At 35.3% G+C, this 22205-nt stretch overlaps 1 protein-coding gene across 1 annotated transcript in view; it reads right to left on the reverse strand.

The window, feature by feature from the left end:
- The window catches only part of LOC127544484 (collagen alpha-1(XXII) chain-like), a 176701-nt gene that overhangs the window by 121276 nt on the left and 33220 nt on the right, over window positions 1-22205 (reverse strand). Inside the window, exons 8-13 of the mRNA XM_051971138.1 lie at window positions 20140-20193; window positions 17202-17255; window positions 12754-12807; window positions 8512-8565; window positions 3841-3894; window positions 1178-1282 (exon numbers count right to left, since the gene is read on the reverse strand). Coding sequence (XP_051827098.1) covers window positions 1178-1282; window positions 3841-3894; window positions 8512-8565; window positions 12754-12807; window positions 17202-17255; window positions 20140-20193 — 375 coding nt within the window. The remainder of the gene's footprint in view (window positions 1-1177; window positions 1283-3840; window positions 3895-8511; window positions 8566-12753; window positions 12808-17201; window positions 17256-20139; window positions 20194-22205) is intronic.

The raw sequence follows: 22205 nt of genomic DNA on the forward strand, positions 1-22205 counted from the left end.
GTAAAAATTTGGGAATGTGATATATTTTTTGGGGTGCCATGAAGTATTGGACTGAAATTGGACTGAGCAAAAATGAAAAAGGAAGTCAGATGAATGATTGATTCTGAATAAGAGAGAGCCCTGAGCAAGAAAACACCGAATTTACACTTAACAAAGTGCCTATGTTCTGGTCTTTTTAAAAGCAAATCTCCATATTTTTAATGAACTAATAAGAAATAACTGTAGAAAATAGAAAAAAAAGGTCAAATGCTGATTGCCCAGATCACATTGTTGGCAAGTACAAAAGATTGTAAAGGTAATAGCAAATGGGACAACAACTGCATATGAGAACAAATAAAGATAATGAAACATCATGAAAACTTGATCACACCCACTGAAAATGCTCAAGTTGATACCTCGTTTTGACAGTCTCCTCCCATTTATTTTCTTTACTCTGATCCTTATTTACTATTGCTTAGATCCCCCTGATTAGATACCTTGATCTGACCTTCTGTCACCACTTCCATATTCTGATTTCCTTATTCTAATTCCATGTTTTTCTTATTTTTTCTTTTGCTTTTTCATCACAAGTTACAAATATAGTAGTCTTCCTGTTATTCTTCCCTAGATTTCCCTAGTTATTCTTCCATAGATATTTCCCTTTAGGAAGAAGGTCCCATAAAGACATTGCCATTCCCATCACTGCCCACTTCCTCCTTTTGCCCCTCCACTCCCATCAACTTGATCAATGAGCCATCCTGTGGGAGTGTACCTGTTTCTCTAATGATATTCTTCTATGATTTTTATCCCTTAAGACCTTCCATTCTCCTGAAATAAGGTCAGTCACCCTCTTACTCCTTTGTAATGCTACTTTAATTGAAATATTTTTGTAAATGAGGTGCCCAAACTAGATGATACCTATCTTTGTTATTCCATTGATATGGGCTTTTTGTAGGAAATAGTTGATCACTTATTTAAATGGAAGTAGTATTTCTTTCACTTTCCTCCTTATCTCTCCCTTACAAAAATCAAAACAAAAGCTTATTCCCAATCAACCTCATGAGATTGAATGTGACATGTAACTGAATCATGTGCACCAAATAGCAAATTAGGAGACTAGATAATTACTTCCACCAAATCCTTATGATTATTTGACATAACTCCCTGTGACACAGAAGTCATTTGAAATTCCACTTACTGGCTCTCCTTCCTTCCCTTTCCCAGGTGGCCCAGGTTCTCCAGGAGGGCCAGGATCACCTCTGGGACCAAGTGGGCCTGTTTTTCCTTCCTCACCAGGTTCTCCCTGTGGATAGCAAAAACATAATTATAAGTTTAAAATAATTTTCAGAATAAATATGCAATTATGTATCACCAAGATATTGATTTGTAGAACCCAGAATCTTAGTTTTGTAAGGGATCACAGATAGATCTAATCCAACCACTACTTAAAACATAAGTTCACTTTAGAATATATTGGAAGAGTGGTCAACTAATAGCTATTTAAAGATATCATGCCATAATGACCAATTTTTTAAAAATTGATTTTTGTTTTTATATCAAGGTCGTTATTTTATTTGATAACGGTGAATTGAAGAATTAAATGGAATAGACCTTTATAGTCATCCAGACCCAACTTTTATTTTGCACTTCCTTAATAAGTGGCCAACCTACTCTGCTTGAACACTGCCAGAAATACAGCTTATTTTCTTCCAAAAGATACTCCCAAAGAGTATCATCCCTAATTGTAACTTTGTTTTATTAAGAAGTAAAATCTACTTCTCAATGTCTTATCTTAAATCTTAAACACAGAATAAAATTGATCTGATTACTGACACTAAAATATTTAAAGTTCACTATAATGTGTTTCTCTTTCTAGATGAAATAGCCCCAATTCCTCCAAATGTTATAATTTACATTTTTATATGAACTCTTTTCTTCCTAAGTCATACTTCAGCTTGCCTAGGTTCCTCCAAAAATATGATTTCCAGAACTCAACATGCATGATGGGGTCTAAATAGGAAGTAGGAGAACAAGAAGATATCACCTCTTATTTTTTATACTCTCCTTCTTTTAATGAAGTCTTCACTTTCATTTATTTATTTATTTATTTATTTATTTTTTGTTCTGGTAGCCATGTCACACTTTAGACTCATATTTAATCTTAGTCAATAGACCTAGATTTTTGGCACATTGATCATCATCAAATTAGGTGAGGTTTCTCCCTTTATATACCTTTGTAATTGATTTTTTGAACCTAAATAAAGGATTTTACATTATTTATGTTAAAATATATGGAGCTGACAAAGATTTTAATTTTTTTAAATTACTCTCCCCATCAGATGTTTCATTTTTTAACAAAAAAAATTTTGAAATCAGAAAGAATTCAAAAAACTCTCAATGGATACAAATAAAAACCATTCCTTAACAACATAAAAGTCAAATGGAGATAGGAAAAATAAAACTCCTAGGAACTACTCCTACCAGTGTCCTCAGATGTGGCTAGGCTCCTAAAATTTATGTGAAAATGATTTTGTATCCAGATAAGAAATTAAACCAATACTTTTCAAACATTTGTATAAAACTCTGTGCTTAGTTTTAGAAGTAGCCCTATATTTGTGAAACAATAAAGTATTTTGCACCAATTATTCATCCCACAAACACCTTCTGCCTACCTAGGACTTGTGCTAGGTAAGAAATGTGAGGAAATCATAGATCTGTCTTTGCCCTAAAGAGCTTAAAATCTAATGTATTTCAAATTAACATCATATTTATGTGTACTTAAGTGCCTAAGATACTAGATTAAAGTCTAGCACACACCTTAATAATTGTTTGTTGAACTAAATTAAGTTGAACTTGTGCACATATTTTCTCTTGTCTATTAGATGATAAGCTTCTTAAGGGCAAAGACAATGAATACTTTGACTTGATAAGCCAAAATCACTGGACATTTTAAAAGCACATTCATTTTGGGGAATCATGAAGGGAACAGCTCCAGAGAATTTGAATTTGACTTGAAAGATGGGTGAGATTTCAACTCTTTGGTGGGACAGTTGATATGTTGGTTAGCTTTAATGAACTGATTTTTTTTCATTTTTTTTTTTGGAAATCATTGTTATAAGAAATGATTCATAGGGTGACAAGCAAAAGGAGAAATAGCTTGAAAATCAGTATGATATAAATATAAATGCTACCAATAAAAACAGATAATTTAAAAATAAATGAATAAAAATATGATAAAAAGGTTAGATCAGGCTAAGAAAAGAGCATAGGCAAGATGATGTAAGACAAACAGAAAAGAATGAGTCACAAAATTTGGCTACAATGTAGAATACACGCAAGGAAGTGAAGAGAGAAAATCTTAGACTGGTAGTTTGGTGCCATGGTATAAAAGCTGCTAAACTTTTAAATTAGTAAGAATGCATATAGAATCTTCCTCACTGCATTTTTCTCTCATTCTCATTATCTTTGAAATACTGTATTTGTAAAATATATATATATATATATATATATACACACACACACACAGAGAGAGAGAGAGAGAGAGAGAGAGAGAGAGAGAGAGAGATGCCTCTGCAAAAGATCCTTCAAGTCCTTGAATTCTGTGATCAAGGGTTTAAAGCATATTTGAATGTGTTCTGTGAAGTACTGCAAATGCTTGTGTGCAAATTTATGAGATGTTCTTAGAATATTAGCACTGGAAAAGGTCTTAGAACTTAAATGTTAGAACATAAAACATAGAATGTTACAACCCAAAAGGTCATTAGATTTTATGTCATCTAACATCGTAATTTTATGGAAGAAAACAATGAGACTTGGAGCAAATAAGTGATCATGGTCAAATAAATAGATTACAATTCTTACCTTTTCTCCTCTCTCACCAGTTTTTCCTGGTGGTCCCATGACTCCAGGTATTCCCTAAAGGAAGAATAAATTATGTTGGTATAAATTTGTATTTTAAAAATACTCAAGACTGTTGCTTAGACATGACAACCAAAGACATAAAACAAATTCTTTCTAGCCCATCATTATGCTTTGAAGCCTCTGTCATCTTTCCACATTAGAGTTGTAGAAAAATTGGGCCAAAGTCAGTGACCAAGGGGATGGATTGGTGATGAAAAATGTCATCAACAAATGGCATCATATTTTCTTTTCGAAAAAAGGTGGTAACAGCTAATTTATTTATTGCTTTGAATCCTAAATCTAGTTGATCAGAGCACCCTCATCTCTTTTTATATGGCTTTTCCAAGAATAACACATTCTTTTTTGATGGCAGCATCAATATAACATTTGCTGGCACTTCTCCCTTTGTATCTTTCTCAAGGGCCACATACTAACCTCTGAAGAGTCATATGTAGATAGGTATCTCAGTGAGTGACTCTTTTCATCAGACATTGCTTCTCTAAATTCCTCACTTGGAAATTAAGACTTAGTTACATGAAAGTCTTGAGGATCAAGTGAATTAAGAGATAAGAAAATACTTAGGAAAAGATAGACATGCTTTGGAAGATACAATAATTTATGGGCTACATTAACTTTTGGCTAGATTTACCAACAGAAAATATAATGCCTTATAGAAAATGAATTATATCATAAGAAAGAATTATTATCATTTATTTCTTTTAAGATTATATTAAATTAGATAATTCAAGAAAACCAATGGACCAGTCAAGGAGACTTGGGTTCAAATATTATTTCTTATGTTAAATAATCAAATAGATAAGTAATAATGCCATTTTGCTTACGATTTTCATATAAGCAAAACAGGAATGATAATAATATTTGCAGTTATATATCTTGAAAGATTATCATAAGAACCTTACCATTCCCTCTAAAGCTGAGATTTCATAGATGCCAGAAACTTCTGATAAAGATAATCCAACCATCAATAAAAATCAATAAGTTCATTGTAATCTATTGTCTTTAAGAACTGGCTGGAATATAGAGAGGCATCACAGTGCAAAATCATTATGATGGAAAAGTAGTTTGGGGCAGGGAGAAGAAGAAAGAGGAATTAGGAATAAGCACTGAATGGAGAGCCTGAGTTGGATGGAGGGGTCACAGTGAAGATTAGAGGGACATCTTGCCAATGTTCTCTTCCCTAAAAGATAAAGGACTTTGTCATTGTTTCAGTGTAGGACTTGAGAGCCAGGCTTCCCTAGTGATGACCAAAGTGTCTGTTTTTAATGGTCTATAACTGCCAGAGGGGACACTGTGAGTGACAGGTAGGAACTCATGGAAAACTTAGCCTGAAGCCTATATTTATGGGTCTTAGTCAGAAATGCAGAATTACCCAAATATCTCCTGATTGATATATATATTTCAAGGTGTTTGGAGGTTTAACTTGTCCTGAGTGAGCATCCTAAGATGACCCAAATCTCAGGTCAGCCATATAATAAAGCATGTTAAAAGGGAAAGGGACTGGACGTGTGATATTATCAGTATAAAGAACTCGCAGGTTAAAAAAAAATACTCTACCAACCCAGGTCAGCACCTTCTCTACAACTCAGTCTTAGAGAGTTACCTGGAGCAACCCATATCTTCTTATCTTCAAGGTAAATTCTCAAAAGATTATCTCAATTAATGCTGCTACCAGAAGTAGCATGACATAATGGATATAGTTTACTCTGGAGTGAGGAAGACATCAATTAAAGTAAAAAATCCGACATATATGACTAGAAGACTCAGGAAAAGTCCCTTACGTCTCCATGCCCCAAGTAACTATTTTAAAAAAAATATGTATTTTGTAAGTTCTAAACATTGCATAAATCTGAATCACTATTGTAAATAATAAGAACATCCTCCAATTTCAGAGCTAGAAGTTTGTTTAAACATCTCCTTAGCACAGCCTCCCCATCTCACAGGAATGAAATAAAGTCCCTGAGAGGATTTTTTACACACAGGTAATAAAAGGCAAAGGAAGATTTAAACTCAGTCTTCTGAGCCAAAGCCTAGTACTTTTTCCATTAGGCAACAAAAGGGGTGAAATCCAAACTCAACCCAAGTTTTCTGACTCTTAAGACCTCTACTCTTTCTATAAGAAATGACCAATAAAAAAGAAGAAAAGGTTCTGAGTAGAGCTAGAGAACAGCAGTACTTTGAGACTGCAGGATTAAAGATTAGAGTGTGAAAAACAACATTGGCTCAGAGGCTAAGTGACTGTCAAGGGTGAAGACTAAAGAGTGATTGGATTATTCAGATTGCAGTTTTTCCCTGGGAAAAGTAAAGACTCAATAGGGATTTGAGGTTTTCAGCAAGGCCCTACAGCACAGCCTTTAGAGAAAAGTAAAAGATTTTTAGTTGTTTCCATAATGATTGTATTATGCTAACTCTTCACAGTGAATTCTAACTCATTAAAGTTTATCTTAATGGGCTTCAAGTAGAGGGGAAAAATGCCACCTTAGTAAAGCAGTCCTAAGCTATTAGAGCTGAAAAGGCCCTTAGGGACCAGAATAAGTCTGCTTGAGTCTGTGAAAAAGAACAGAAGAGGTAAGGATCAGAATCTGAGATTTGGATGCTTTCTACTGGAAATTATTTAATTAAACTTTTTATTCTTTTCCTCTCCTATCCTATCCAGATAGATTTAAAAGTTAGGTAATTACAGGTTTGCTTGCCTGAAAGTTTTCTTTATACTTTGGGAATCTTGAAATTCTGACTAAAAGTAATAGTTGAAGAAGAAGGGAAGGATTTTTTCTCGGAAATTAAGAGATATTAAAGCTTGGAGAAATGACCTAAAAGTTATCTATGACAAACCCTAACCTGATAGAAGAATTCACTTTATAAACCAGAATAAATGATCCAAAGTATAGTGCTCCTAATTGTAGAATCACCAATATCATCTCTACCACTCCTACCAATTCTCCCACCACCAACATCAGTAATGGGAAGTAGCATGGCACATAGGAAAGACTTGAGTCAGCAGACCTGGGTTCCGACGTGTATCCTTGAGAAACTCATCTAAGTTTCCTGAGTTTCATTTTCCTCATCTCTAAAAGGAAGGGATTGTACCAGATGGTCCCTTGTGTCTCTTGCAGCTTTAGATCAATGACCTTGTTAGAAACTGATTGAAATTTCTGACTCCAAGGTCTGTGTTTTTTCTACTGCACCAATTAGAGCCCAATTAGAGACAAGCTTTCATCTTTCATGGGATTAAATCGGTATAATTCACATGAATCACTCAGGGCAAATAACTCCTCACTGCCAGAGATGTTTAAGTGGAGGCTGAGTGACTTTATTTTCCAAACTCTTACTCTGGGGGCTCAAAATACTTTAGAGTTGGTTCTGGGTTTATAAATGCTATATTTTAACATCACATTTACCTGGTCCTATCAAACTGGGCAATTGTTTGTTTATCCACTAACCAACCTAGCTCAGTGTGGAAAGAGTCACAATGAGAGGTTTGGGAACCAGGAATATGATTTTATTATTTTTTATTTTTTTATCAGTGCAACACAAGAAGATGAGTTACTAAGACTGGGATATGTCACAATCTGCAATGTCAGTGGAGGGAGAACCAGTAAGTTGAAGGACATATATGTGAATAACAAACGTGTAAACTGCTTACCATTTGAATAGAACATTATAATTTTCAAAGCATTCCATATATATTTTCATATCAACCCTGTAAAGCTGGTAAGGGCAACTGTTGTTTTCACAGTTTTAGAAATAAGAATATTATCTGCAAATTCAAAGAGCTTAAGTGACTAATAATTCTATAGAACTAACCATTGGCAAGACTGGGATTTGCTTAAATCAGTTTTCTTTTCATTAAGGTACACTATCTTCTGGTTAGAGAATTGGTGTGCCATTTTTTTAGAAGGGTGACTTAGAAGGGGATATAATGACTTTAGGCATTTTTCTGAAAGTAAATGGTTATTATTATTCTTATTATTTATTTGTGAAGATAAGGTAGATATTTAGACCTGTGAATTCATTAATAGAGGGAATGAGTGACTTGCCACGACTATATTTTCAATATATTTCAAAGGCTAGAGTTAAACCCAGGCCTTCTTGATTCTAAAATCAGCTTTCTGTCTACTATATGACATTGCCTCTCTATATGTAGTCATAAATAATTCAAATAAGGGCATATTTATTAAGTTCCTCCTCTGGCCACTGTGTTCCTTTGGTTCACCATTATGACATTTTGGCCTCTGCATCTATTCAGAACAGTTCACAGCATTCTTCAAATAATATTGCTGTTATTGTTTACAACATTTTCTTGGTTCTGCTCATTTTACTCTTCATTTCATGCAAATCTTTCCATATTCTTCTAAAATCAATCCGTTGATCATTCCTAATAGCATACTAATATTCCATCCCAATCATATCCCACAACTTGTTTCAACATTCTCCAATTGATGAGCATCTATTCAATTTCCAGTTCTTTACTATCACAAATAAAATTGCTATAAATACTTGAGAACATAGAAGTTCTTTTCCTTTTCCCCGGATCACTTTGAGAAACAACGTAATAGCAGCAAGGAACAATTATGCTTCTCACCAATTTCCTCTCTTCTCATTTTTATTACATACCACATTTCCTGGGAGACCACGGGCACCAGGGGGACCGATTGGTCCAGGAGCTCCCTGTTGAAACAAAAAGAAAAGAGATTCAGATACAGCTAACTTCTCTTGGGCACTGACATATTTCCATTTTAGAGAAATCTCTACTCAGAGTAACACTGTCTTTTTTTTTCCCTAGCACTCACAGCCAAGTGAATGTATTTCCATCATAGCTAATCCATCCTTCTGCTCTTCATGTCCTATCCTGATTCTAAGAACAGTTATCACTGAGATGATTTTTAGGAGATAGCCAAGAAAGTCAACTACAAAAGCTGCAGTTCTTTCACTGTAAGCTGCTTATACACTGCTTAGATAACACTTTGATTATAGATCAGCTTGTCATTCTGAGGCACAGGCACTTCACAGGAGCAGAGCAGCCCAGTTAGCCTGAAAGGATCAGGTTAGTAGAAAGAATCTAGAGTAAAAAAAAATATATATATATATATATATTTGAGCCCATCTCCATGTAGCCATAGCAAAAACTCATGCACCCAGAAGCAGTCATGTCCCTTAGAATTGATATTTTGTTGGTTCATTATTACTAGTATTGTCAAAACCAACACAAGACACCTTTCTATGCTAGTTCCAAAGAATCTGCCCACTCTCAGCAATGGTGTGACCCTGTTAAACAAATGGCTTCCTGTTGATAATGCAATTGAAAATCTCAGTCAAAGGCTGACCATGGAGTGCATTACATGAGTCAGGGAGAGGAACACAAGGAAGGGATACTAAAGAACATAATGATTAAAAACGTTTACCAAGGTTAGGGCAATGGATATGTCTGCCTCCCTTCATCCTTCCTTCTTTCCTTCCTCCCTTTCTCCCTTCCCTTTTTCCATCCTTCTCTCCTTCCTTCCCTCCTTATTTCCTTTCTTTCTTCCTTCTTTTTTTCCTTTCTTTCTTTCCCTCCCTCCCTTTCTCCATTCTTCCTTATTTTTCTTTTTTTTTTTTCTTTCATCCTTCCTTAATATGTCTTACTGACTTTTCCTCTTACAAAAGTCATTTCTGGAGGAGGCAGAGAATTCTCACACCCTTCTAAATTAGACTCTCCCTTGAGACAAAGAAAAACAATTAAGCAAAACTAACCAATACACTGAGTGTATTCCGACTATGCATATAACATTCTGTCTTAGGAGTCTCTATTCTTCCTACTGTCAACTGAAGGAAGCAGAGCCCATAAAACAAAAGACATATTGACAACAATGTAAGCAGAGAAAAAAAATAAAACCGAGCACTGAGAATTATGATGACGAAGATTAGCCCCAGAAATGTGATGAGAAATGAACCTCCTCCCTTTCTTACGGAAGGAGGGAGCTCTAGTCGAGAAACATTACCTACACTGTTCTGTAGAGCTGATATCTTCATTTCTTTTGCTGAAATGCCTTCCCCCCCCTTTCTTTAAATATTTTTGTCACAAAAGATGATGGTTTGCTAGGTGGAGAAAGGAAGAATATTTGGAAATAATTTTGATATAGAAAAGATGAGCATTTACATTTCCTTCTTAATTTCATGTCATTTAACTACTAGTCTTGGAATATGGAAGAGTATAGTGTGTTTGTATATGTTTTTCTACTAGATATCAATTCAAGGAGCACTGGAGACCGGTAGGGAATCTAAGGCCAGGGTTCCCTTAGGGACCAACATACTAACTACGTAGCCAAGTAGGGCCCAGGCACTTGGGGAAATTCAGTAGCTCTGAAGTAGTTTCACAAGATCATAAAATTCAGAGTTGGAAGGGACCTTATAGCTTACATCATCCAGCTCTCTTCATTTCACAGATGAAAACACTACGATCCAGTGAGAGGAAGTACATTGTTCAAGGTCATAAAGTTATATCATCTAGTGGGAGCAATACCAAAGTCCTAGTTGGTTTGCTCTAGAGGGTGTGTTTCAAGTTCATCTCACTGAACCAGATGTGCTGCCAACACTGACACCCTCAGTCTACTAAAGGGCTTTACAGCACAGTGCTTTGAGCAATGAATCACATTTTTATCCTTTTACAGAAAATTCTGCAGTGAAGCAATTGATGACTCAGTCTCCTTCCTTCAGTGTTGTAAATGTCTGCTGTATTTCCCAAGAAAGCAGCATGGTATATTGGGGGAAAAAAAAAACAAACACTAATTCTAGACACAGGATTTAATCCAAACTCTGATAGTTATTGCTGGTCTATCCTAGTTAAGAGTTAATACTTCCCTGATCCCCAGTTTTCCTCTCTGTCAAGGGAGAATGAACTAGATATTTTTGGTGGTCTCTTGTAATCTGAAATTCTGTAATTTGGAGGGCCAGAAGCTTGGCTCCTAGTCCATGGGTTTTATAATGTAACCTTCACATTTTTTGGGAGCAAAATGTCCCTCTGAGGGACTCTAGTTTTCTCTTTAAGGATGGAGGTCTTTGAAAACCAGTTCTGCATTGGTCAGTTTACCAGGATTTAGGTTATATTGATGAGAGTTAACTTTGCCTATTACAAACTATTGTGTTTGAGTGTTTCTGTATGAAGAGAGAAAGGAACAGAGAAGGGGGGTCAGAGCAGATTGTTTTATTGTTTTAGCAGTTATCATTGAGGTAGTGTGAGGAGAGGTAGAAAGACAGAATGAGAATGGCCAGTGCTGTTGGCAAACCTAAAGTACCAATTCAGAATTCAAAAGCTAAAGAAACAATACTGCCCAAGTTGCCTGAACTAATGCTATTTTGTTTTATCAAGATTTAGAATGAAACATTATTTTGAGATGAGGCCAATGAAAGAACTTGTTTTGCTTGGTTTCACCAGTTAAAACATTTATTTTCTATTTTTTTTTCAATTTTAGGGGAGTATTAGAAATAGAAAATTAATATTTGCCAACTGAAAAAATAACCAAAAAAGTTTTCAAAATAACATCTTTAAATTCTGTGAGCAAAATAAAATATTATTTAATTATTTTGAGCTTATTGCCCTGCTGGGGAAGTGACTCTTTACTAGTCTAATAGATTTGCTCTTTCTCTTATTAGTTTATCTATAGTATCTATAGTATCATATAGTATGATCTATGCAAGGGTTCTAAAACTACGGCCCATGGGCCAGATGCAGCAGCTGAGGATGTTTATCCTCCTCACCCAGGGCTATGAGGTTTCTTTATTTAAAGGCCACAAAACAAATAGGAATTCAGCCTCAACTTTTCCTCCTCCAAGGAAAAAAAAAACTGCTATCTTCCAACGAAGATCTTTCTTCCATTTTTGCATTGTTATCCAACTATCTAGTACTCAGAAATGAACCTTAACACCCCAAAGAAAATCTAGATAGAGTAGTATACAGTTTTTTTTAAGCACTTGTCTCATTCTGAAAATTTTATTTAATATTTAATATTAATATTGCATTATTAGAATATTAAATAAAATTAATATTAAATCTATATTAATATATCTCTGTAGATCTCATTAGTTTTCTGACTTCCATTGGATTATTGATTCTTAAGGAGACTACAGTTCACCAAAACCCTCAAATCTTTTTTTACAGGAAGTATTGTCTTCCATTGATAATTGTTTAAAATCATCCTGAAAGGCTGATAATGTGGTTTTAATCAATCTATCAGCGAGAGAACAATCTCTAAAGAAAAAGAATTCCAGTCTTTTCTCTTCTTCCATAGCAATTAGCATACTGAGTATTTCAGATTGATTTAAAGTTTCCGGCATCTGCTTTGTGCATTTATACCACTTGGCTCCTGCTGGGCTGAAGCAGCTGATAGAAAGATGCTTACCTGTGTTCTACTTTTACATCATACATCTTCAATCAACCATAAGTTCAAGGAAGTGGCCAACTGAGGTTTTTTTGTTTCTTTGTTTTTTAAGTCTTTACTGCTATTGAATATCTTTACTTTCAGATAAGAAAATAATATGGCAGTTAAAGAAGGGAGGAGTCAGGACATATTCTGCCTAGACTAGAAAGGAGGGTAGTAAGTGAGAATGAATCTGTGATGAACTAAACCACTGTGGTAAACTCCTTTAAATATCGACATGGAGTAATGAATGTATAGGTCTATAATGAATGATCGGTCTGAGAACTTAAGGGCAACTCCACATTTGATTTTTGCTCATTTTAAGCAATTCAATGTGTAACTTTGTTTACTGATCCTCCTCTACAGAATTAGCCCAAGAACCAAAATCTGCAATGCAGCTGCTGGCGCATCCCTTCAGCTGCGTGCCCTGTTAAGGAGAAACATCAGAGAGGCAATTACTCACAGTGTTTCCAGCTGCTCCAGGTCCCCCTCGGGCTCCTTCTGGGCCTTGAGCACCCTGGATGGAAACAAAGGGGCAGAAGCAAATTAGAAACTGCTGAACTCAGCCCAACATCTGGAGTTCCAGGCAGGGGGCTGTTCTAATCAATTCAAATGAGGTGATGAAAAGCCAAAGTGATATGCTGGGGGAAGGGAAAGCATCAGAGTAAAGCTTAAATTCATAGAATGCTAGAACAGGAAAGGACTCCAAGAGTATATACTTAAGCTAATGCAATACAACCTGATGGAATCCATAACACAGAATGTTAGCATATCAGGGATGTCAGAATATAAATGAGGAAGCCAAAAGTAGAGGAACTGACTTGATCAAAATGATAAAGCTGGTTCTATCTAGAACCCTAAGTTCTTGACTCCCAGAATGGGTTTCTTTCCACTACATGATGAAAAGTTTTGATGCAAAATTGGTTTCTGTCTTGAGAAGCAACCTTCCTAACTAAATGACTGTTATTGGTGAATTCACAGAGTAATTATACATTTTTGTATAGTTAGTCATTTCATTTAATCTACTTCTTAGCTAATTGCCATGTAACCAACTAATCGATTAGTGATGGCACTCTATCCTGGGATAGCTGCATGTTTGAACATCCCAATTTTTTATAACTAATTCTTACTTAATATGCTGTGCTTACAGAATTTTGATTTGAATCCTGAAATTTTACCTAAGTGTCCATCATTTACTACAGAATATTTAAGCTGAATGGGGCATTAAGAAGAAAGGGAAGAAGATAGATTAACATAGGATTTACCCCGTACCTGATATTGTGATAAATATATTTTTATTAATATATTCTCATTTTTTATTAAAGCTTTTTATTTACAAAGCATATGCATGGGTAATTTTTCTTTTTTCTTTTTCTAATTTTTATTTAATAATTACATGGGTAATTTTTCCAACACTGACCCTCGAATAACCTTTTGTTGCAAAATTTCTCCTTCTCCTCACCCTCTCCCCAATCTGGCAGGTAGTCCAATATATATGTTAAATATATTAAAATACATGTTAGATCCAATATGTGTATACATATTTATACAGTTACCTGGTTATGCAAGAAAAATCAGACCAAGAAGGAAGAAAAATAAAAAACAGAGGGAAAAAATCCCTCAAAATGCAAGCAAATAACAACAGGAGAGAGTGAGAATGCTATGTTGTGTTCCACCCTCTGTTCTCATGGTTCTTCCTCTGGTTGTAGATGGCTCTCTTAATCACTTCACAAGTGGAACTAGTTTGAATAAGCTCAATGTTGAAGATAGCCACATCCATCAGAACTGATCATCATATAGTATTGTTGTTGAAGTATATAATGATCTCCTGGTTCTGCTCATTTTATTTTGCAGACTCATGTAAGTCTCTCCAAGCCTCTCTGAAATCATCCTGCTGGTCATTTCTTACAAAACAATCATATTCCATAACATTCATATACCATAATTTATTCAGTCATTCTCCAATTGATGGGCATCCACTCAGTTTCTAGTTTCTGGCCATTACAAAAAGGGCTGCCACAAACATTTCTGCACATGTGGATTCTTTTCCCTTCTTTAATATCTCTTTGGGAAATAATCCCAGTAGAAACACTGCTAGATCAAAGGGTATGTACAATTGGATAACTTTTTGAGCATAGTTCCTAATTGCTCTCCAGACTGGCTGGACTATTCACAACTCCACCAACAATGTATCAGTGTCCCAGTTTTCCCACATTCCCCTCCAGCATTCATCATTATCTTTTTCTGTCATCTTAGCCAAATATATACTCCTTTGATCCTCATAACAACCTTGAGAAATATGTGCTTTTCTTTATCATCTCCATTTTACAGTTGAGCAAACTGAAGCAGAAAGAGACTAAATGATTTTCCCAGGGTCACACTGTTAGTAAATGTCTAAGTCAGAATTTAAATTCGTATCTTCTTGAGAAAGTGTTTTATCCACTGTAATCCTAACTTGCCTAAAGCATAAATTTGATAGTTTGATAAGGTTTGATAAGCTAAAAAGATTTTAAGACACAGAATGTTAGGACGTAGCACACCTCAGGGATTGTTTTATCTTGTCTAGTACCAGTTTTAAAAATGATGAAACTCAAACCCAGATAAAAGCAAATAGTTTACCTAAGATTTCATAAATGAGATGACTGAAGTATAATGGATCTGACACAAATCTCATTTAACAGGAGTCCTACTTCTTATGAGAGCTTAGATCACAGGCCAAATTTATATACAAATGCCTGTTTGCTTTAAAATTATCCAAAAAATCGCTCTTAGGAAAACAAGTTATAACAATTTGGCTGCTAGATTAAGAATTTATAATATCATTCAGAATTCTAGTTCTGTCACTACTTGGGTAATTTTGAACAAAACAATTGAGCTCAGCTTCCTAATGCTTCTCAAAATGAGATTCATGAAGGATTATTTCACCTGTAATGTCTCTTCCAGCCCTAAATCCCATAATTTTATTTTCTAAAATTCTGTGTTTTAAAATTCTCTTCAGTTTCAACATTCTAAGGTTTCTTCCTCTTTCTAATATTCTATTGATTTCCCAGAGACCAATTGGGGTCAATGTTTTCACTAGGAAAAAAAAAAAATCTATGTGCGTCTTCCATGTGACCAAAGAAAATATGAATTATTCATCATTGGGATATATGTATGACTATATTTTTAAAAACGTAATTTCTTTTGGAAATATTATAAAGGGCAACATTTACAATGCTAAAACTGTTGCCTTATGCTTAGTCAATTAAGCCCTACTCAGAAGACCTTGCTGTGAATACCAGCATGTGAAGCATATTAATTGTTTATCCTTAATGGTTATAGAAGCAGGCTGAGTGAGTTATACCTAATGACAGTTATTAAGTCCACAAAGTGTGATATTTTATCCATTTATGTCCTTCAGTTCCATTCTACTTAATCCCATTGAAGAAATTGAATGAGAATTTTAGTCAACTCTCAATTATCAATGTGTGGGCTATCTGCTGTGAACCTCAGCAGCCAATTTCTCATTCCATCCTTTTACCTAGTATACATCTGGGTCACTTTTCTAACTCATTATTCAGGAAATGGAAACTAACTTAATACCAATGTAAGCAATGCATAATTAGGAACATATACCATTGGTAGTGGGAGGATATTCGAGAGGTAGAGGTGAGACATTTGAAAGTTAATCATATAAACTGGATATTTCATTGTTCTTATATTAAAAACTATGACATGAAGTACTGACCACATAGATTCTAGTTATTTATAAGGTATATGAAAAGTTTTTTAAAGTATAATCATTTTTTAAAGTATAAATCACTTATGAACTACTTACATTTTTATCAGCACTTTACATTTACTTGAACCTCACAGCATCCCTGTAGAGCAGGTACTACAGGTGTTTTACAGGTGAGGAAGCTGAGAGGTGAAGAGCAGTAAAGAGACTTGTCCTTGTTCATAAAGCTGGCACCTGAGCTGAACCCAGGTTTCCCTTATGTCTCATAAACTATTGAAATACTGTACAGAATTTTTAAATGTTAGGACTGGGGGAAATTTTCATGGTCATGTAATTTAACTTTTTCAAATGAGGAAACTGAGGCCCAAAGACTAGCTCAAGTACGTGCAACAGTATTAGTGGCAGAGTATTGTATTTTAGAGCAAGAAGGTACTTTTAAAAAATCATTCAACATTAAGTGTTTTGCATGACTACACATATATAATTTTTATCAAATTGCTTATGTTCTCAACGTGGGGGAGGGAAAAGGAGAGGATTTAGAACTCAAAATTTGAAAAAAAAATAATGTTAAAATTGTTTTTTCATGTAATTGTGAAAAATATTAAATTTTTAAAAATCATTTAACCCAGCCTCCTCATTTTACTGAGGTCCAAAAGAATTAAATGATCAGACTGAGTTCACATAGTTATTACCAAGCTACTATTGGAAATCAGGCTCTCAGGCCCTAACTCACTGTTCTTTCTTCTATACTGAGGGTTATTAACAACTGGCTATTCAGGAAAAAAACATATACATGATATATTTTAAGTTTCATCTGCATTATTAATATTTTTTCTTTCGTTTTCTTAAGTCTGGACAATCAGCAAAACAAATCAAGCCTAGTTCTATAGGGTTTGCTGAATTTCTAAATGTAAATGCTTTTACTAAAAAATTAACAATAAGAGCTCAAAAGATGGTTCAAGTTGGCTCCAGTATACTCCCTGACTATATTCCAACTGCTTCATGAGTTTGACAAATTTCTGATTGGTTCCCAGGTAAAGGGATGTGTCTCAGAGTCTGTTAATGTTTATAAGATATACAAATATCAGACATACAAATTGACACTGTGAATGGACCTAGAAAACAAAGCAAAATATTTGTTGCTTTCTACGAAAAGCCATGATCAACTGAAGATAGAAAGTAATTTCACTTACCGGGGGTCCTGGAGGTCCCTTTGGTCCTTCTTCACCTGGAAAACCACGTGGTCCCTAAAATCAATCAAATGATCATATTATCATCAAATAATTAGAAAATCTCAAAGGTCATCTAGGTCAACCCTTAGCCCCCCAAAAGTAGAAATCCTGACAAACGAAACTCCAATCTCAGCTTGATAACATCTAGTGAGGGAGAGCTCACTACATTATGAGACAATTAACTTCCCATTTGGACAGCTCTCATTATTGAGAGGTTGTAACTTAGAGTGAGTTAAAATCAATTGTGCTGTTAATTTCAGCCCACCTGGATTGGTCATTCAATGGTCAAGCAAAAGCATTCTAATCCTTTTTCTCCATGAGAGTTTTTTCAGATTTAAAGATGGGAAGCATGGTTCTAACTATATTTTCACTTAACTAACCCAGGTCTGATTCATCCTCTTTTGAATGTGTTCTAACTTGTCCATTTCTCTTTTAAAATCAAGTGGAAGAAGGTTAATTTTGCTTTGTTTGGCCCTGTAAAGAAGCAGGACCAGTGAGTAGAAAGAGATTAACAAGTATGCATTAAGTATAAGTATATTTGTGCCTTATAAATATTATCTTGTTACTAATCAAATGAATGTCATTTTTATCCCCATTTTCACATCTGAAGAAACTGAGGTAGACTTAGGCTAAATGACTTGGCCAGGGTCACTTTACTTTTTCTAGATCATTCACCTAGTAAGTGTCTGAACTAAGTTCTCCCTGACTACAGACCCAAGATTTCCCCATTATGTCATGGAACTGCCCCCTCTAGAAGTCATGAGACACAAAATTTTGGTTCAGTTGAAATTAAAAGTTCAGAATAATTATTCTGTTTAAATATTCTGCTATTAATAAAATTCTGCTCAAAAATGGAATAGGCTGCCTCAGGAGGCAGTAGATTATCCATCATTGAAGGTAACCTCTAGAAACTGGGTAGCTAGTTGTTAAAAATATTGAAAAGAAAATAAATTGAATTGAATGACTTTTTAGGTCCCTTTCACCTCTGAACACACACATATACATACACACAAACACATACACATACACACACATCTTTTAGGAAGTTATCTGTCCATGGTAGAGTAGGAACATTACTTCATTTGTGTTAATTATGCTTTATGCAATCTAAGATCTCATTAGCTAGGTTTTTCCTTTTTGCAGGCAGAATATATTATTTGATGCATATTGATTTCAATCTATAGAAATAATAAAAAATCTTAAAATTTGAGTGATTTTTGAATGACTGATCTTGGTCCATGTGAAGCAATTAAACTATATGGTTGAAATTCACTATTGACTCCACTACTTAAGGCGAGGGAAGGGAAGCTTTTTTTCCACAAAGGGCCATTTGGATATTTATAATATCATTCAAGGGCCTTACAAAATTATCAATTTATAGAACTAAAGCTGTGGGAGGTTGTTGTACTTCACTTTCAGCTCATCATCATCTGCGGTGGTTTTAACAAATGATTTCTTGAGCTTATATATGGCCCCCAGATTGGACATTTCCCATCCCTGATTTAAGGAGTTAGTGACTTTTGAAGTAACAGGAACTGATGAGGTACCTTTTTCTATCAAAATTAAAATATCCTATCTTGAACTTTGGAGGCCTTCACAGAATGAATTTGGGGCTGATGGAAAAAATTAGGAGGTATAGGAAGTGTAGTGCTATTAGCATGTGTTCTTGGGTGAATGTTAGTTTGATAGGGTACATATGGTGGGTAAATTTATCTCCTCCCAACGAGGTACAGATACCATGCTATCAACCTATAATCTGGAAGTTAAGTTGTGCGAGCAACCATAGCAGTATTTTCACCATTTTTTGTTATTGTTGTTTACTTGTGTTTTTTTTTCTTCTTCCTTGCATTTTTTTCCTTTCTGATCTGATTTTTTTTCTGGTGTAGAACGATGAATGTGGAAATCTGTTTAGAAGAATTGCACATGTTTAATCTATATTGGATTGTTTGCTGCCTTAGGGAAAAGGGAGAAGGAGAGAAAGGGAGAAAACATTGGAACACAAGATTTTGTAAAGGTAAATGCTGAAAACTATCTTCCTGTGTATTTTGAAAAATAAAATACTATTAAGAAAAAGGCATAACTGCTAGAAATAGCGCTATTAAAGGTACCATCTGCATTCTATTTTGATTGTGGATAGAAGATAAAAGCACGAAGAATGTAGGCTTGTGGGATGCTATTCAAGCTGTCCCTTTATACTATAAAGACAGAGTTGTATGCAGGGAAAACAAGGAAAGTTTGAGAAATGGAAGGGATCTCCTTGTAGAAGACCAATAGGGCTCTGGATAGAGCCCTTTTGTATGTCTGTGCTCCCCTATGTTTTTTCTGTCTTTAGGAAAGCCTTATATATAAGACTTTATCTTAGGTTGCCTGAAATCTTAGGCTGAGGGTAAACCAAATGGTTTGGGAGGACTTCTCCTGGGTCACAAATTCATCATTAATAGCATCCCTGAAAACACTTGTGTTCTTTTCTATTTCCTCAGGGATGACTCTGACAGATTTCAGGGCCCTGACACACATGGTTAGAGGCTTTCTCCTCTTATTTAGAAAAATCACAGCTTATAAAAACAAAACAAAATAACCCAAAATGCTCATATAGACATTGGACCACCTGTTTCCCATCTCTGTTCATATCATCATGATAAAGTAAGGCAGGTAGGGCAGCAGGTCTAGCAAAAATAATCCATCTATACAGAAATCCAGAATTCCAATGATGGCAGCAATCTCATTTAATTCAACTACTCAAGCCGCACAGTTCATATCCTTGAGGGAATTGCATTGTCATTCCATATATATGCCTACAGTAGGTGTGATCCTTCAACATGGATAGCCATCAACACCGTGACCACTGGTAACTAGCACATCTCAATTTGACAATGCACTAAAAGGCTACAATACTCACAGGTTCCCCATTGATGCCTGGATCTCCTTTCTCGCCTTTCTGCCCAGCTTCCCCCTGGTAAGAGACAATCAAAAGTAGGTCATTGGTGACAGTGTCATAGCACATAGAACATTAAAGTTGGATGAGCCTTAGTTTCATATCCTCATACAGATTTGTATGTAGAAAGAACCATAAAAATTATCTAATGAGTGAAAGTATTTTTAAAAGTAAATCATATTGTACAGAGCCCGATTCTTTTTGTACAGCAAAATAACGGTTTGGACACGTAAACTTATTTTGTATTTAATTTATACTTTAATATATTTAACATGTACTGGTCATTCTTCCATCTAGGAGAGGGGGTGAGGGGAAGGAGGGGAAAAATTGGAACAAAAGGTTTGGCAACTGTCAATGCTGTAAAATTACCCATGCATATAACTTGTAAATCAAAAGCTATTTAAAAAAAAGAAAGTAAATCATATCTTCTCAAGATGAGATGATTCAAGGCAATTCCAGTGGACTTGTGATGGAGAGAGCCAGAGAGCATCCAGAGAGGCTATAAGACAGAATGTGGATCACAGCATGGTATTTTTTATTTGCTTGACTTTTTTTTCCCTTTCTCATTTCCCCCACTTTGATCTGATTTTTCTTGTATAGTATGATATTGAAAGAATTGCACATGTTTAACCTATATTGAATTACTTGCTATCTGAGGGAAGGGAAAGTGGGCAGGGAAGGAGAAAAAATTGGATCACAGGGTTTTGCAGGGATGGATGTTGACTATGTTTGCATGCATTTTGAAAAAATAAAAAAGCTATTAAATAGAAAAAAGAAACTAAAGCATTTTACCCACAGATGAAGAGATGATTATCACTTTTTCCTCTGAAATCACAAGATGATGGGTTTAGAACTGGAAGGAATGCTAAGTCATTAGGGGAAGCTCTTTCTCTATTTTTAAAATTTTTATTTGAAAGAGAAATTAAGTTACTTGTCTTAGATTACGCAAATAATATAGAGCAGAGAGAAGATAAGCAGGTGAGAAATTCAGGCAGAAAGCTCTACCAGATACTTTGGCAAATTGTAGTGGAGAGAATGTCCACATGGTTAAAACCTTTGGCTTTGGGGAAAAGAAGTCCCTTCTTCTTGGGGAAGAAGATGTGTGGGTTGCAGGGTACATACAGCAAGAGTGCTAATCTTATAGTGATGATGGCATGTGGCTAAGATTAGAGTTCTTCAGTATCTAAATCGTAGTGGACTCAGAATCAAGAGTTTGAGACAAGGACAGAACTCAGCAGCCATCTAGTCAACACATACCTGAAAGGAATTCTCCTATGCCATATACAAGTGATCTTCTGTAATCTACTTAAAGACCTCCAAGAAGAGGGGGAGATCAATTTGCTCTTTAGGTGTCCCATTCCCCTTTGGGGGCAGCTGCTATTGATAGAAAGGTTTTGTTTTGTTTTAAAGACCAAACTTAAATTTGCTTCTCGAGAACCTCTACTCTTTTGCTTTTGATTCTATCTGAAAAAAAAAAAAATAGAGGAGGTCTAATCTTTCCACAGGACACATTCATACAATCCAAGACAGCTATCAAGTCCCCCATCTGTCTTCAGGATTAACATGCCCAGTCTCTTCAAATGATATTTTTTAGACAATTGGGGTGAAATGATTTGCTCAAAGCCACATAGCTCGTAAGGGTATAAGGTTGCATTTGAATTGAAGTCCTCCTGACTACAGGGTCAGTGCTCTATCGGCTGAACCACTTAGAAGCCCCTCTTCAATTTATTCTTATGACAAGAACTCCAAATACTTTATCATTTTGATTGAGCTCCTCTGATAACTCACTAGCTTATCAACATCTTTCTTACACCATAGTAACAGGACTAATCATAGCACTCCAGGTGAAGTCTGATAAGGGCTGATTCCAATGGCACTATCACCTCTCTGTACCTAGAACCTATGACCCTCTTAATGCAGTCCAAGATCACAGTAGGTTTTTGATTACCAAATCATACAAATGGTTCACTAAAAACTCAGATCAGAACTGCTACCCAGTCATCATGCGTCCCCTAACTTGTCCTGATGAA

This window comes from Antechinus flavipes, chromosome 1 (assembly GCF_016432865.1).
Source record: "Antechinus flavipes isolate AdamAnt ecotype Samford, QLD, Australia chromosome 1, AdamAnt_v2, whole genome shotgun sequence".
In the NCBI taxonomy this organism is placed as follows: domain Eukaryota; kingdom Metazoa; phylum Chordata; class Mammalia; order Dasyuromorphia; family Dasyuridae; genus Antechinus; species Antechinus flavipes.